The sequence below is a fragment of the Castanea sativa genome, chromosome 6 (genome assembly GCF_040712315.1).
Source record: "Castanea sativa cultivar Marrone di Chiusa Pesio chromosome 6, ASM4071231v1".
Taxonomy (NCBI): Eukaryota; Viridiplantae; Streptophyta; class Magnoliopsida; order Fagales; family Fagaceae; genus Castanea; species Castanea sativa.
The window spans coordinates 448,628-464,182 of NC_134018.1; the positions used below are offsets into that span (position 1 = coordinate 448,628).

Consider the following 15,555-nt stretch of genomic DNA (forward strand, 5'->3'; position numbering starts at 1 on the left):
CAGTCTCCACCGTCTCTCCATCGTCTCTCCACCGTCTCTCACTGTCAAATCTCTCTCAGTCTCCACCGTCTCTGTTAGTCACACCAACGTCTCTCAAAAACACCCACACCGTCTCTCAAACACTCTCCCACCGTCTCTCCACACACCCAAATCCGACCCAAAGACCCAAACCATCCCCATTGCAAAGGTAAGTTTTTACTAATTTTCCCCTTTATTTTTCTGGTTCTTAATTTATTCTTGTGTTAATAAATGGTTGATTTTGTATTTACATAATTTAATTTTTACTATTAATTGGCTAATGAAATTTGAGGACATTTGTTGAGGAGGAGGAGGATAATCTGTGTTATATGTTCAAAGTCCAGCAAGATTTGGTTTTTGAGACTAGTTTATGATTAGTTTTAGGGTTATTTTACAAAAGAAATACAGTTGATAAAAATTTGGATAAATAATTAATGAAATAGATAATATATATAAGAATTTGTTTTTGTTGCATGTAATACTATAGGTGTTGAACAATTATTGTATCACAATGTCGGGTGACGTTTTGGTAGTAGAGTGGCAAAATTAGCTTTAGACTCCAATTGTTAATTAAATTTCAAGGAGTGATGAAAAAAACTTAGATGAAGTCCCATGCTTCGTGTTACCGTTTTGGTAGTTGCTACAGTAAAATCGAGTCTAAGAAACTCGAAATGTTAGTTTGCTAATTAGTTTGAAAACGATGTTAACTAACGTATATGTTTGAAAATGGGTGTCTTATGCCAATTTTCTCCTTTTGGTTCTATTTTTGTTTTAGGAAAATCGAGTGTTAAAGAGTCGAGTTCACGTGGAACTCAATTTTCTGAGTTTCGAGTTGTTACAGTGAAATCGAGTTTAAAAATCTTGAGATGTTAGTTTGCTAATTAGTTTGAAAACAATGTTAACTAACATATATGTTTGAAAATTATCTTTATATGCCAATTTTCTCCTTGCAATGTCACCCGAACTTACCTAGTAGTTTTAACTTGATGTATTCTATTTAGCTAGTTTTTCTATTCACTTGATTCTATCTTATTGACATAAATATTGTCTCTTATGGAGGTTGTGTGGATAGTGGTATTTGGAGAATTGTGCAATAAATTAGGCTATACATTGAGATCCTTGGCAATTTATCTTGAACAGGGGTTTATATTACTCTTGACTCCCTAAAATTTGTGTAGTATGGCTGCCGTTGCTGAGGTGGATGATGAGTTCGGTCCTGGTCCCAGGGTTCCTTCGGTGTTAAGGTTTCTAACAGAACATCGATCATCCGCTGTTTGGGAAGGCCAGGTAAAATTAAAATCGATGACCTGCTGAATACCAGCTCTTTCTTTTCTTATCCTTTTACATTATGTTGATATTTTTTTTTTCATTTCTAAAATCCTAAGTTTGTCAATGGTATCACTAGCTTTGAATGCATAGTAATGTTCTTGCAAAATGGTCTGTAAATAATTATCTACCTCTTATCATTTTCGTTTTAGGCTATACTCCTGATTTTGTTGATGAAATTCTTCTTGAGCATAACTTTAATCTTGCTATATAGCTTTTGTATTTTTGGTTTTTTGTATAAAAAAAATAAGGAGACTACAAACGCTTCGTTAAATAAGTTGTCATAAACTCATGGAAAATCCAATTGAATAATTTATAGTCTATTTTCCCAACAATAGCTACAATCATTTATACGAAGGTAATGACATATTACATCTCATCACCATGGTTCTATCATGTGCAGGATCCGGGGGTATTGAAATGTCGTGGTCGTAATGAGGAGTTTCGAAAACGAAGCCCGATGGTGGATGATCGCGTCCTCGACATTGTCAAGAGAATTGGATTAGAGGGGCTGTATAGGACCCCATTTAGAGAGCTTGACCATAATTTGATAACGGCCTTTGTTGAGCGATGGCGGCCTGAAACCCACACCTTCCACCTTCCACATGGTGAGATGACGATCACATTACAAGACATGGAGGTTCTGTTGGGGATTCCAATCGATGGTGAGGCAATTGTTGGAACTTGTGCCTTGAAATGGGCTGTTGAATGTCAAGAAATGCTTGGAGTTGTTACTAATTCCGTGGTGCTTAAAGGACAGAGGATCCAAATCAAGAAGCTACTTGAAAAAATTGACCAAGGGTTGCCCGATGGTGCAGAAGAGGTTGTTGTGCATCAGTATGCACGGTGTTATATTCTAGCACTCCTAGGGGACACAATTTTCGCTGACAAGTCTGGCGATAGGGTGCATACGATGTGGTTGCAGATGTTGAGGGACCTTCACAATCCACCTCGGTACAGTTGGGGGAGCGCTTGCCTTGCATGGTTGTACAGAGAGTTATGCAGGGCAACCGACAAAAACGCTAGTCAGATTGGTGGGGCCTTAATACTCGTTCAATATTGGGCATGGTCCAGATTCCCTTTTTTGTGCCCAAGGATGGACCTCCCACCAGATGGTGCATATGGCCCACCATTACCATCTTTGCCATTGTCTATTAAGTAAGTCTCTTCCTTGACCGATTCTCTCTATTTTTTTTGGATCCATCATTTTAAACGATATGACACATTGAACTTAGCATTATTCAACATACATATCCTTTTTCTTTTTTATTACATTGCATATTTGGTAGATATTGATTTCCTCTTTCTTCATTGTAGGTTGGTTTGGGTCGTGAGCACGAAGAATAGCCCCGCCGAAATCTGTTTGGTTCGGTACCGTCAGCTTCTAGATTCTATGTATCCCAACCAGGTATCCAAATTGTGTTTCTTGTAATGTTATCTTAGTCTATACTGTTATAACTGTAAAATATGTCAATTCAAAATAATGGAACATTGCATAATGTGCTGCGCTTTTTTTTTACTACAACAGGTGGTGTGGCAACCATATGAAGCCGAATTAGGCCACCTGCCTGCGTTCTGTGTAGCAGGACGGGACATGTGGACGGTGAGGGTGCCGCTTGTATGTTTCTGGCTAGTAGAGAAACATACACTGGATCGTGTTCTTCGTCAGTTTGGGATGGTGCAAGAAATTCCCGAAGATGTTGATACTGACGATGCCCTTCATAAGATAGACTTGAGGGGGAAGATTGAAGTGGATTGGAGGGTCAGACATTTTAGCCACATCCAAGTATGGAATACGAGAGCACAGAAACTATGTCATGGAGCACGACTAGAGGGTGCTATGTCGAGTGTTCATCCATACTTCGGCTGGTATGGTAAAGTCACATGGAGGTTTGTCGACCACACTAGCGCCTCTCTTCTTATTACGGTAATCGCTTTGACCTTTCTTTCCAAATTTTGTTGCGTATTACCATTTTTGTGTTAGGTGTACTAATTGTATTACAAAAATTGCAGGTCGCCATGCACAAGCAGATGTTGATGCGTTATGTAGTAGACAGTCCTGAGCACAAGCTGATTACAGCTATGCTGAAGGAAGTGGATCGCCTTCACCGTCTAGCTGCCCATCTTCCCTTGGAAGATACGGATACAACAAATCCAAAACTGCTAGAACATAATGCACGACCAAGCACGAGCTCAACTCCTGCCAGCCATAGCCATGGCCAGTGTGTTGCACCCCATCAAGGCCAAAATCAACCCCCTCCACCCCCACATGCTTATCCTGCCCCAGAGTTCCCTCCACCCCCACATGCATCACCTGCCCCACAGTTCCCTCCACCCCCACATGCATCACCTACCCCAGAGATCCCTCCTCGTACTACTCCCGCATTTCCTGACCTACAGATCCCTGTACCCACTGCACATGCATCTTCTCACCCCGAGATCCCTTCACCCACCCTATGTACATTTTCTGACCCCGCTCATCTATCCCTTACTCCACCATCCTTTGATCTCGGCATTGATTTCAATGACACCCCTCAGGTCATGCACATTCAATCTCCCTCGTACAGCATTGGTCATATACACCATGTACCACCCCATAGTGACTCCATGTCATTCATGCCCACTCCTGGACTGCATACAGCTCCTATGACTATGAGCCTCACTCACATTTCGTCCGCTACACCATCCTCCCCCACAGTTGTAGTATCTTCAGTTGTTGGGAGTCAAGCAAATCAACCAGTTGTGCATGTCGAGAATGAGCAAGTTGATGAGCTACAGTCACCCCCACAAGGTCGGCCTAAACGCACAAGAAAAGCACCTCCTTGTGGGACAGGTGGTCACAAAGCAGGACACAAGGCTGGCCCCACGGTATGCATTGGTCATTTACTAGCTTTGAATACTTTCGTGACTGCTGTTATAGTTGGTATTAAAATTCATTTGATCCATTGTTTCTTTGTAACTTCGTCTTTGCAGCAACGCAAGGAGCCTGACCAAGGAGATGCGGTACCCCCTCCCCCACATACCAGACATTATACAAGACAGCGTAAGCGTCAAGTGCCATAGGGTTAGCACCCCATCTGCCTACAAATGGTGTTCAACTCAGCATGTATATTTTGCCCAACTCAGCACCCCTTGCAAGATTTGTAAGGCTTATCAATATGCTTGAGGGTTTATGTTATCTCTTTTTATATGTTTATGCTACACTAGTCCTGAATATTTTTTTTTGAAATTATCTTACGGTTGAGACCATGGAAAGCATCTCTACGTTTATATTATAAATAATTTTTCACTTTATTTGTCTGCAATAGAATGAAATAAATAAATCTATGTATCTAACTTATCAAACGAAATAAAGTAGCTCAAAGGCTATAAGTCCAATTCTCTAGTCCATTAGTATGTATTCCAACCCTGATACCGCATTGTAGAATCTTTTTATTGCTTTTTAAATGTAAGATGACTAAGTAATCAAATTTGCTGTTTAAGTAATCATGGTACCTGTGTTATTTGATGAGTTTCTGATGCAGTTTGGGACCGTTGACTGCACTGTGTTTGGTTCCTGAGAGAATGGAGGACAATAAAGTAATGTCTAGAGTCAAGAGGTCATTGGTTTTGTTCTCAAAAGCTGAGAATAAGCCAAATGATTGTTTTGAGCTCACTTTATCGAAATTTGAGGATAAAAGTGCTATTTTTATTTCTGTTTGACATCAGGATTCTGAATTTCTTTCTTGTTCATTTCCCCATTATTCGTCTCTCTCTGTTGGTCATTCTTTTTTCTTCTTCTTTTTTCACCTCAAGATTCTGAATTTACTTTTTGTTTATTTCCTCATTGTTCCTCTCTCTCTCTCTGTTTGACAAGTTGTTATTTTATCTATCTTTCCAGTCGTACCAAATTCTTTCAGTTTGGCCTATGAATGAAAATGAGTGTTGCGTGTAATGCTTTATGTCAAATTCGATGTCCTTACAGTGCTAGATGTTATGACTGACTAAAATGTATTTATGCTCTGTCGTTATCTTTAATTAGTAGGCTTTTAAACTGGTTCACACCTCTCATAATTCAACAGCCAATGAGGTCCCCATTGCTCTAAACCCTTCATATGCGCTTAGGCCTTCTTAACAGCTCTGGTTTACAACACATAAAGTTGAAATATAGAGAAGTAGTGAAAAATAGCTACAGTAATTGCTAAGGAATAGGAAACCAGAGCTTTCCATGTTGACTTGGACTGAAATCTTCTCTTTGGGATGGTGCATGTTGGATGCATCACCGGCTGTAACTTTTATTCATTTTTGTTTATTATCTTTAATAAATTCATAAATTTTCAATGAGTTTCTGTGAAAATTTTATTTTATGTAGTACTACATAATTTGAATAAGGATAGAAGAGCTCTACAATTCAAGTGTAATGAAGTTTATTTCAAATTTTTTAGTTTACTATCTCTTAATTAATTCACAAATATTAAATAATTTTTTATGACATTTATTTATGTGATACACATGAGTCATATAATAACTGATGCATAACCCCAAAATTGAAATTTCATGTTTGATGAAATTGCTCTCACTTAATTTATAATGCTTGTTTTCCATTGTAATTTTCTATCATAAAGTTTTCTAGTTTCTAACTCTTTTTTGTTTTTTTTGTTTTTTTAAAAATTTACGCAGGGTCATGAAATCGATAGATGCTGTTCTTCAACTTTCACAGGGATATGGTATGCCTGTGAGTGAACCTGGGATTCTTGTGGTTGAATTTATCCTTTCAATTGTGTGGCAGTTGCTTGATGCAACATTAGATGATGAACGCTTGCTAGAACTTACCTCAGATAAGAAGTCCAAATGGATAATTAAATCTCAAGAAATGGAAATAGATCGTAATAATAGTTTTGATGAGAAGAGGGCTGAACTTCAGGAGAGATTGCAAAATTTAAATACTGTGATGGCCATTGAGTTAGTAGGGGAATTTCTACAAAATAAAGTAACTGCGAGAATTCTTTACTTGCCTCGTCGAAACATGTATGTAGATTTCCCTTTTAATAACGTCCTTCTCAAACTCTGTTCATTTTACTTTAATTGCATGCAAGTGAAATCACACTGGATGACTCTTATGCTCAATAGGTCAAGCATTGGATAGTGACTGTTATGAATTGACCATTAAGTGCATTATTTATAGACATAACTTAATATTCTATGAAAGATTTTTCCAAAATAGTTGTCCTATATTTTCAGTGAATCCTGCTTTGTTATTCCATTCAATTCCATATTTATAATTTTATGAAGTCATAACTATTATGTCTCTTCATAACTACCATAATCATATTTCTATTTGGTCTTCTTTTGAATGAAAGAAATTAGGCTAACAGTCCCTGCTACATTGTCAGGCCCTCACATTGGCTAGATTTCATCCAGAGATTACAGTTGCTTCAAGCAAATTCCTCAGCATTAAGAAATTCCAAAACTCTTACTCCCGAGTCTCTTCGGTTGACTTCAGATGCTCGAATAGTATTGTCTCGAGAATGCAAAACAAGTTCACTACAAAAGTTTCATGCAGTCATGGCTTTTGGATCTCTCTCTTCCTCTGCTGGTCTATGCCAAGGAGCTAGCCGTTCTGCTCTTTGGCTTCCTCTTGATCTCTTATTAGAAGATGCCATGGATGGATATCAAGTAAATGCAACATGTGGCATTGAAATAATTACTGGTAAATTCAGAGTTTTTCATAGTCCTTGACATGAATCTTAATAGAAATGTTGTCAGATCTATTCTTCCAAATCCAATGTCTATAAAAATGATAATTTTAAGGTTTCAAATTGTGCAGGTTTGATTAAAACCCTTCAAGCAATAAATGGCACCACCTGGCATGACACCTTTTTAGGTCTTTGGATAGCAGCTCTTCGTCTTGTTCAAAAGGTTAGAATTCATCATGATTGTACTAATCAGTTTCAGTTATTTCTGAGTATATGTCAAATATTTTTGACATCACAATGATTTCTTATTTCATTGATACGCATGACCTACTCCTTAAATTGTCTTGTTCTCTTTAGCCTTTAGACCTGACTCAAATTTTTGTGTTTTTAGAAGTTTTTATCTAACATCAATCTTTGAGTTTTCTTCCGTATCTTAATTGATCAGTAATCTGCAGAAGTTTTAAGCATTTTGGGGGAAAAACATCTATTTGTTTCAGTGAAGTGCCTTTAAATGGTTAATTGTGTCTTTAAAATCAATGTAGTAGGAAGAGGTGTTTGCTTGCATTGTTAGTATGAAAAAAACAGTGTTTATATAGGATCAGCTGCTGTAAATTAATAAAGCTTCCAACTTTTAACAGTTTACGTTACTTGGATTTGAAATAGGTTTCTTCATCTTGTGCTTTACACGGCAGAGAGAGCTTCGAGCCATGCCATGGAGAAGAGGCAGCTTCCGGATGGCTCAAATTCGCGTCAGCGTATCTATTTGATTGGAAGGCTGAGGAAAGTAGTTAAATGGGCTACACTGTTTGCTCAGTTGTGCGCAATCAAGGGAGATTTTAGAACGTCGTTAGAAGCTGAGGTGTGTCTATAATATATCATTTCACCGTCAAGTTTTCACAGGATTTTGAAATGCTTGAGGGAGTATGAATGATCTGTGGGTCTTGTTCAAAACTATAGGCTATTTCATCAGTGTATCACTTTTTACCATTAACACATTGAATCATATGTTGATTATTGAATTGCTGCCTAATTTTTTTGGATAGTGAATGTTTTGATACTTATCTTTTGATTACTCTATTTTGAGAACTATCTTTTACTTAATCTAGTTTTACATAACTTCTTCCATTTTCATTTTGCTAACTTTCAATTTCCAATATGTAGGCTTATGCCTCCTATATGAAAGGGAACTTGTTGTTTGAACAAGATCAGAACTGGGACACAGCATTAATGAATTTCAAAAGTGCCAGGTGCATTCTTGTCTCCTTAAATATACTGATTTTTACTCTTGATACTTTGCCATTGGAAATGAATTTGATCATCAAATCTCACCTCAAAAATAAAATAATAATGAATTAATTGATTTAGGCGTAAATTAATTTTGAGTGGAAATTTATCTCAGAAATCCCTTTGAGATGTTCCTTGTTTGGTCTATAAATGAAAGTGAATTTCTTTAAAATTGCAGCTTAGCCGAGATCTACACACGTCAATAATTGAGGGAAGGTTTCCAGAGTATGTTTTTCTTTTGCTTCCCCCCCCCCCACCCAATCATTTTCTCTTCCTCTTTTCTCTTTCACGTCCTTCTGAAGTAGCCATTCTCCATTCTTGTTCAGTAAATAACTTTATGCCAGTTAAATTACTCAATTCTATCTTTTTGGTAATTACTTTTTTAACATTCGTCTCAATCTTATCTTTTTGTAGGTTTGTATGTAATTTTTTGCGGATAATGTTATATTTCTTCACTTCTTTCAGTCCCATGAGTTATACCACACTAAAAGTCTTCGATGGTTTCCGGCCACAACCGGATATTTGGCGATGATTATATTTTATGCAACTATCCCGTTTGTGAAAAATATACCTTTTTCTCTTGCTTAACTAGTGCACTTGTAACTTCTCTGAATTTATTCAAGTATGGTTGTGTCTGCTGGTTTTTTTTCTCCCCTTCTTTACTTTTATAGTCCAAAAAGTCTCAAGTTTTGCTTTATGTCTCAAGTTTTGTTTTATGTGACAAATTTGTTCAGCTCAAGAATTGGAAAAAGATTTACATGGTCCAAATTGCGATTCACTGCCAGCAGAGAAAAGACTGGCCATCTTTGACAAAATTTTTACTGCATATCATGAAGCCAGGAGCTGCATTCGTAGTGACTTGGTATGGAAAGTTACTTCATAATGTCATTGTTTTATTTCTATTAGAAGTGAGGTCCATTTAACCCCTAGAGATAACATGGTTGGGAGCCATGACTCATGCTCTAACGGAGGTTGGTCATTTAAATATGTCCGTCGCCTCTTTAACTTTGACCAGAAGTCCGCCACTTGTTAGTTCAATTGGAACTTCTGTTAGGTCATAATTCTCATTATTTCTTGATTTTTGCCATTGGCTTTTATGAATTTTTTATTTATGGAAAACCACGTTTATTGAGGCTGTTATGTCCCTGTAACCTGGCTTTTTTGCTGTCAAACTTTTTATTTGTGCACACTGTAATATATATTTTCTGGTTTCTTTTTAGACTTTGTCATCATCATGGAAGGTGCCACTCAATACTGGCTATGCTGTTTCACTCCTGATGGGTAATAAGGTATGTTTATATTGTTTTGTGATGTTTATCCTACTATATTGATGCTCGAGTGTTGCTGAAATTACATGAACTATGATTGGTAGATATTCTGGTATGTTTCAGAAGGCAGTCACTTGTGTGTTTTTAGGCTAATCAGCTACTACCCATGTTGAATCTTGGATCTTCCTTTTTTGCCTTGCCTCTGCATTAATGTTCAATGTGCTATCTAAGTCTAGTGGTATTTGCATCAAAGATTTCTTTTTGAGATGTTGAGCCAGACCCTTTGAAGATTTGATGTGAATGTTTACCCTTGGTTTGGTTCTTGAAAAATATGAGTGAAGGAAAGGAATATGCTTAAAAATGATTCAATATGCTAATGAAAGTAGAACTTGCTGATCTTATGCAAAAGAGAAAAAAGTTTTAATTTTTTATTTTGTGTGGGGTGGGGGGGGGGGGGGGGGAAGCCATTGCTTAGTGACTAAGCGTCTTTTCTCCTTGGTCTCATGCTCTAACTGTACGTGGACTTTTTGAAAGGTGCAGTTAAAAATAATTTGCATCAAAGATATCAATTAAGGGAGAAATGTCTTTTGGTTAAGAAGTGGAGTATTTCTAAGAAATTAGAACTTTTAAGGTAGAAATGGATTTTGTGTAATTTCACATTTCGGTTACTTTGATTAGATACAGTTCTCCGATATAGAATGCTTTACGGTTGGTGAATTCTTAAGATTTTTAAAAATCCTATCTAGATTTTTGTTTATCAACTTCGCGTTAAGGATGTGTTAGTGGCATTTATTTGATCCAATATGTTGTTAATTCCATTTTTTTCCCCTGAATATTCTTCTTTTTGTGTAATTTGTAACCGTGTAACAAGCTCAATTTTTTATTTTTCTTTTGTCAGGATCAGTTGAACTCTCCATTTGAGCTTCAGTCTAGTGGTAACACTCTTGGGCAGGAAAGGGGAACTTCAAATTCTCTAAGAAAAACTAAGATTGTCTGTACAATTCCTTCTAACTCATCAAGGACTACGACTTTGTCATGTAGGGTGGTTAGGATACGCCAGATGCGTGAAGTAAATCAGGAAGCAGTTCTTCTTGCATTGTGCTCAAAGACTTTTACCTCCAAAGTTATCAGCTTCAGGTTCTTACTACTGCTATGTGCAGTTGACAATCATTATCTTGTATGAATGGTGACTTTGGTTGTTGTTTATAATATATCTTTGTAGGCAATCTTGATGCTAGCATAAATGCATATAAAGCAGCATCCTAATATTTACTAAAATATTGTTGTGAATTGTGGGGGAGATGTTGAAATTATGCAGCAATGTGACCCTTTTTCAAATATAGGAGGGTGAAAAATAGAAAAACAAAAAGAAGAATCCTGTTTTAAATTTGTGGCCTACCAAAATTTAACGTTATTTGGATATTATAGGGATTTCACATTTCTAGTAAAACCTTTTTCCATGTGACAGTCTAGTGGGTGGGATGTCATGAATCCTGTTTCCTAATTAAAGTCAATTGAAAGTCTTGTCTTGAGTACTTACAACCAGTAGATCTTATGCTGTGTGAATTGTGTGTAGCATTGGTCAGTTTACAAAATCATGAAGCTTGATACTAGTGGTCTTGAATCAACTGCCCCGCTCTTTGGGTCATTGAGCAGTGGGATTCATGATGAGATTTCTACCGCCCCATCTTTTGCGCTTCCTAATACTATCAATGTGAGTTCAAATGTTGTTTTGTTATTTTCTCTGATTTCTCTATTCACATGAGAGAAAAGTAGAAGTTTAATTGGCTGAATATTGACTCTTTTTTTTTTTTTTTTTTTCTTCTGTTTCAGTTTGATGGATTCCAGAAAGAGGCTATACAGATGGTGAAGCCAGCAAAGGGAACCACCACACTTGCGTTCATATTCAAAGAGGGTGTCATGGTTGCTACTGATTCTCGAGCTAGCATGGGAGGCTATATCTGTATGTTATTTCTGTTCTTTCTTTTTTCCTATCTTGCATATAATTATATATGGGTTTTGGATGCTGATTTTGTACATATCAATTTCTTTATAGAAACTAGACTTGTTGTTGATGATCATGCTTATGTATGTAGTTACACAAACATGCTCACAGTTAGCTTGGTATTATAAATTATCCTTTGTTAGTTAACTGGAATAGCATGTATTAGTTCCTTTTCGAGATAATTGACTAATTAATGTTGCAAGTAACATTAATCGTAGTGTTCAATTGCATTGTCTAAAGTGGATGGGAAATGTCATGTTGCACTTACTCTTTCTTTCCTTATCTTATCAGCATCACAGTACGTAAAGAAAATCATTGAAATCAATCCTTACATGCTTGGCACTATGGCCGGAGGAGCTGACCGTCGGTTTTGGCACAGAAATCTGGGCATTAAGGTAATGTATTAAAATGATTGTGCTGTTTTCCCCAGATTCAGAACATATTTTTTCAGGCATGTTGGCTCCAAATCATTTGAGTCAGTGAGTGTATAACGATTATTATAACTTAGTATCGTTAGCTTTATGGTGTCTGCTTTGTAGTGTTGATGTTATCAGGAAAAGTCCAATTTGTTAAGCGAACCTTTTTAGTATAGTGAAGTCTTATTGCTTTGTATATACATTAGGCAGCTAGAAATTGGTGTAGTGGTGAGGGTTTCTACATACTGGATTATCTTGACTAACAAAAAAAGAACATTTATTTTCATCATAACACTGATTCCTTAGTTCTTTTCGAAGATGGATAATGGAAATGGTAGAAATAATAATAATAATCCCTCCCAAAAAGGAAATATAATTTGATTTGTTAAATGGTCACTTCTAATTTGACTGTTTATGCAAAGTCAGTTAGGCATTTTACTTGAATATTTAAGTGGTGGCTGATCCAATGCCCACTGAAGAGACCATAGCCTAGCCATAGAAAATAGCCTGGCATGCCTTGGTGTGAATATGTCATCACAGGCAGTGCCCATTTTTTAAGTAGCTTTAAAACCCAATATTATGTGTTTTTCTTCTTTTGTCACTTCCTAATTGACACTTTTCTTGGCATTATTTAGTGCCGATTGCAGGAATTGGCAAACAAGCGGGATCATTTCAGTTACAGGAGCATCAAAGCTGTTGGCAAACATTCTGTACTCTTACCGTGGAATGGGTCTGTCTGTTGGGACCATGATTGCTGGATGGGATGAGACTGTAAAGACATATGACTGTATCATGTTATGTTTTCACATTATCTTTTAATCAGACTCTTGATATTTGTATTTTCTATATGGTTGTAGGGTCCTGGACTATATTATGTGGACAGTGAAGGAGGAAGGCTCACCCTATGCTTATGGTGTCCTGGACAATGGGTGTGTGCTCTTTCCCCAGTATTTTACATTGCCTAATGTCTTCTTGAAATTTGTTGAAGGAAACAATGATTTTTGCATTTTTGACCTTATTTCGCATGAGATTGATTGGAAGTAGGTAGTATTACTTCCTTAAAATATCAGATATTAGAGCAAAAAATTAAAACATATATTATTAAGGAAAGAAAATATAAAATAAAAGGACTGGGAAAATCCTTTCCTTTTGGACTTGAATTTTCCACCCATACGTGCTCGCTTCCTCCCAACTCCTCCCTGCTTTTTGCTTAGGTTTATGGATGTATGGGAGGACTGAATTGTGGGCTAAGTATTGAAATTTGAAAGAGTCCCTAGAATTTTGTAATTGCAGGCAAGAATGTAGGCACTTTGTTTTTACATATTCTACACTTGATCAATTTATATAGCATACGATGTACAGGATGCTTGAGAATTGTGGTGTAAATGGGGGATGCCACTATTTAGGAACTTGGCTGAACAGGCCAGCTTCACTCATTTTGTTTATGCAAGTTTGTCAATTTGTACTTGTATGACTTCCATAATCATAGGTGCATGCTGCCTTATCCTATTTTTCCATATTCTGTGTGCTTTGAGTCAAATTGAGCCCTGCCTTTTTCTTTCCCCCCTCTCCCCGCTCCCCTTCTTTTTCCATTAGCTTACAGTTTGTGGCAGATTTATTTCTGAGTCAAATGTATACTTGAAATTTCTGTTTTCTATGGCACTGCTTACACCAGTTACCGGTATGATATGTCAATTGAAGAAGCTACAGAGTTGGCTAGAAGGTCTATTTATCATGCAACATTCCGGGATGGTGCCAGTGGTGGAGTTGCTAGCGGTACTCTCTTTTCTCTCTCTCTCTCTCTCTCTCTCTCTCTCTCTCTCTCTCTCTAAACACCACACATCCATGATCACAATATAATTTGAACTTGTTCTTTTTATCAGTTTATTATGTGGGACCTGATGGATGGAAAAAGCTCTCTGGTGATGATGTTGGAGAGCTTCATTACCACTACTATCCAGTTATGCCGAGCACAGTGGAACAGGAAATGGTTGAAGTAACTAGGGCATAAAGCTCTTGCTGAACTTGGACTCTGCTATAGATGTTTTCTCCGTAGGAGATGAGGGCCTAAAATCCTTTAAGCACATGCATTTCCAGTTGGTCTTTGAAACAATTTATAGATAGACTTGTCTCTAAGGTTATATCACTTATCAGAGCCCTATGATTCATGGCTGTGTAGTGTTGTTGGACAGACTATTGTTGCTGATTGTTCAAAAGTTTTAATTAAATTCTATTTGGTTTTACCATTTTTTAGTCTCTATGTGTGTGCGCGCTTTCATGGCAATACCTAAGAAAAATCTTGCTTTAGCTGCTGCTCTTGTGGGCAATGGAAGACCTCATTTGGTTTGAGAGGTTCTAGTAACAAGAGACTTTATTTGGTTCAGTAACAGTGATATTGTAGAGTTTTACCCAATGTTTATGCTAGTATCTTTTTGGGAAGGAAGGATTGAGTATATAGTATATACCAATAATATGGAACTTAAAGGAGATGAGGTATACCATTGGCCACTGGTTAATTTAAGTAGAAATGTTTTAAATTCCATTTTGCACCCAATGCATATTCCAGTACCCAAAAAAAAAAAAATCTTTCCATGCTGGGATGTTCTGGGCGTTTAGCTTATTTTGGCTTGAGCATTTTTACTATTTTTTACTCCCCAAATCAAATCTGAACATGTACATGTTATTTAAAATTGGCCATTTCAAAAAATTTGATTCTTCTTTTGAAAATATTATAGGAAAGGTATTTGAAATGACTCGGTTGTTATTCCTGATATTTTCGTAGTATAAACATTATCATTCAAATTATAATAAAAAAAACATTATTATGTATTGAGTAATGACCAAAGAGTGGGATGATAAATTATTTTTTAGTTATTATATTTATTTTATGAGGCATATTTAGTTACTATTGAGTATAACAGCTAATAGAAATAATTAACAATTAATTGAAAGATAAAATTAACCATTCATAATATCACAATATAGAAACAGGTACATTGGATACAGAATACTTCGATTACAAGTGCATTCAGTGATAAAAGAAAATAATAATTGTGCCGATACAACCCAGTTTTACATCTAGAATGGCATTCCAAAATCGAGTATCTGCATACCTGAGAAAAATTGAAATATTGTCGTTAGGTACCAACAGCCAAAACAACGGTACTAATCTATGTAACTTGGATAATTGATACAATCATGAAATTTTATATAAAAGCATCACTTACCTAGGTTGGGTCAGTATTGCTTGTCGAAGCCCCACAAGAAAGCGGACATTTTCTACGGTTATGCCCATGTTGATGACACAGTCCACAGCTCTGCTTTTGTTGAATCTCCCTCAAGTCAGAATCTGGCCTTCGGCTTCCCGGTTTTCGCCGGACCCCATCCATCTCATTCCGTATCCTAGACTTCACAGGTCGGCCTTTGGCCCGCAACAGGTCTGGGTCAGGCACCCACTTTGGACCTTCCACATCCCTCCACAATGACTTTGACTTTGGCACCACAAATTGGTGTGAGTAGGTGCGAATGGCGTTGTCCAAACTATAACATGGGTCAATATATGC

General features: G+C 36.9%; 1 protein-coding gene, 1 long non-coding RNA gene and 1 pseudogene across 2 annotated transcripts; all 3 read left to right on the plus strand.

Moving 5' to 3' along the window:
- Positions 1–1,957: 1,957 nt before the first annotated feature.
- LOC142638399 (serine/threonine-protein phosphatase 7 long form homolog) lies at positions 1,958–3,994 on the plus strand. Its single transcript, XM_075812435.1, has 5 exons — positions 1,958–2,502; positions 2,662–2,752; positions 2,873–3,271; positions 3,358–3,882; positions 3,986–3,994. Exons 1-5 carry the CDS (start codon positions 1,958–1,960, stop codon positions 3,992–3,994), a joined length of 1,569 nt encoding a protein of 522 aa, XP_075668550.1.
- Positions 3,995–4,062: 68 nt separating this feature from the next.
- LOC142637972 (uncharacterized) lies at positions 4,063–6,328 on the plus strand. Its single transcript, XR_012844941.1, has 3 exons — positions 4,063–4,212; positions 4,318–4,487; positions 6,004–6,328. It is a non-coding gene; the product is annotated as an uncharacterized LOC142637972 (long non-coding RNA).
- Positions 6,329–11,161: 4,833 nt separating this feature from the next.
- LOC142641368 (proteasome subunit beta type-5-like) lies at positions 11,162–14,238 on the plus strand (annotated as a pseudogene).
- Positions 14,239–15,555: the final 1,317 nt, after the last annotated feature.

What these genes read in the sequence shown, in the direction of transcription:
- LOC142638399 (XM_075812435.1), top strand. Translation starts at nt 1,958, where the DNA reads ATGACGATCACATTACAAGACATGGAGGTTCTGTTGGGGATTCCAATC. An exon ending in ATTCTATGTATCCCAACCAG is followed by an intron (nt 2,753 to 2,872) that starts GTATCCAAATTG and finishes TTACTACAACAG; the next exon opens with GTGGTGTGGCAACCATATGA. An exon ending in GCGCCTCTCTTCTTATTACG is followed by an intron (nt 3,272 to 3,357) that starts GTAATCGCTTTG and finishes CAAAAATTGCAG; the next exon opens with GTCGCCATGCACAAGCAGAT.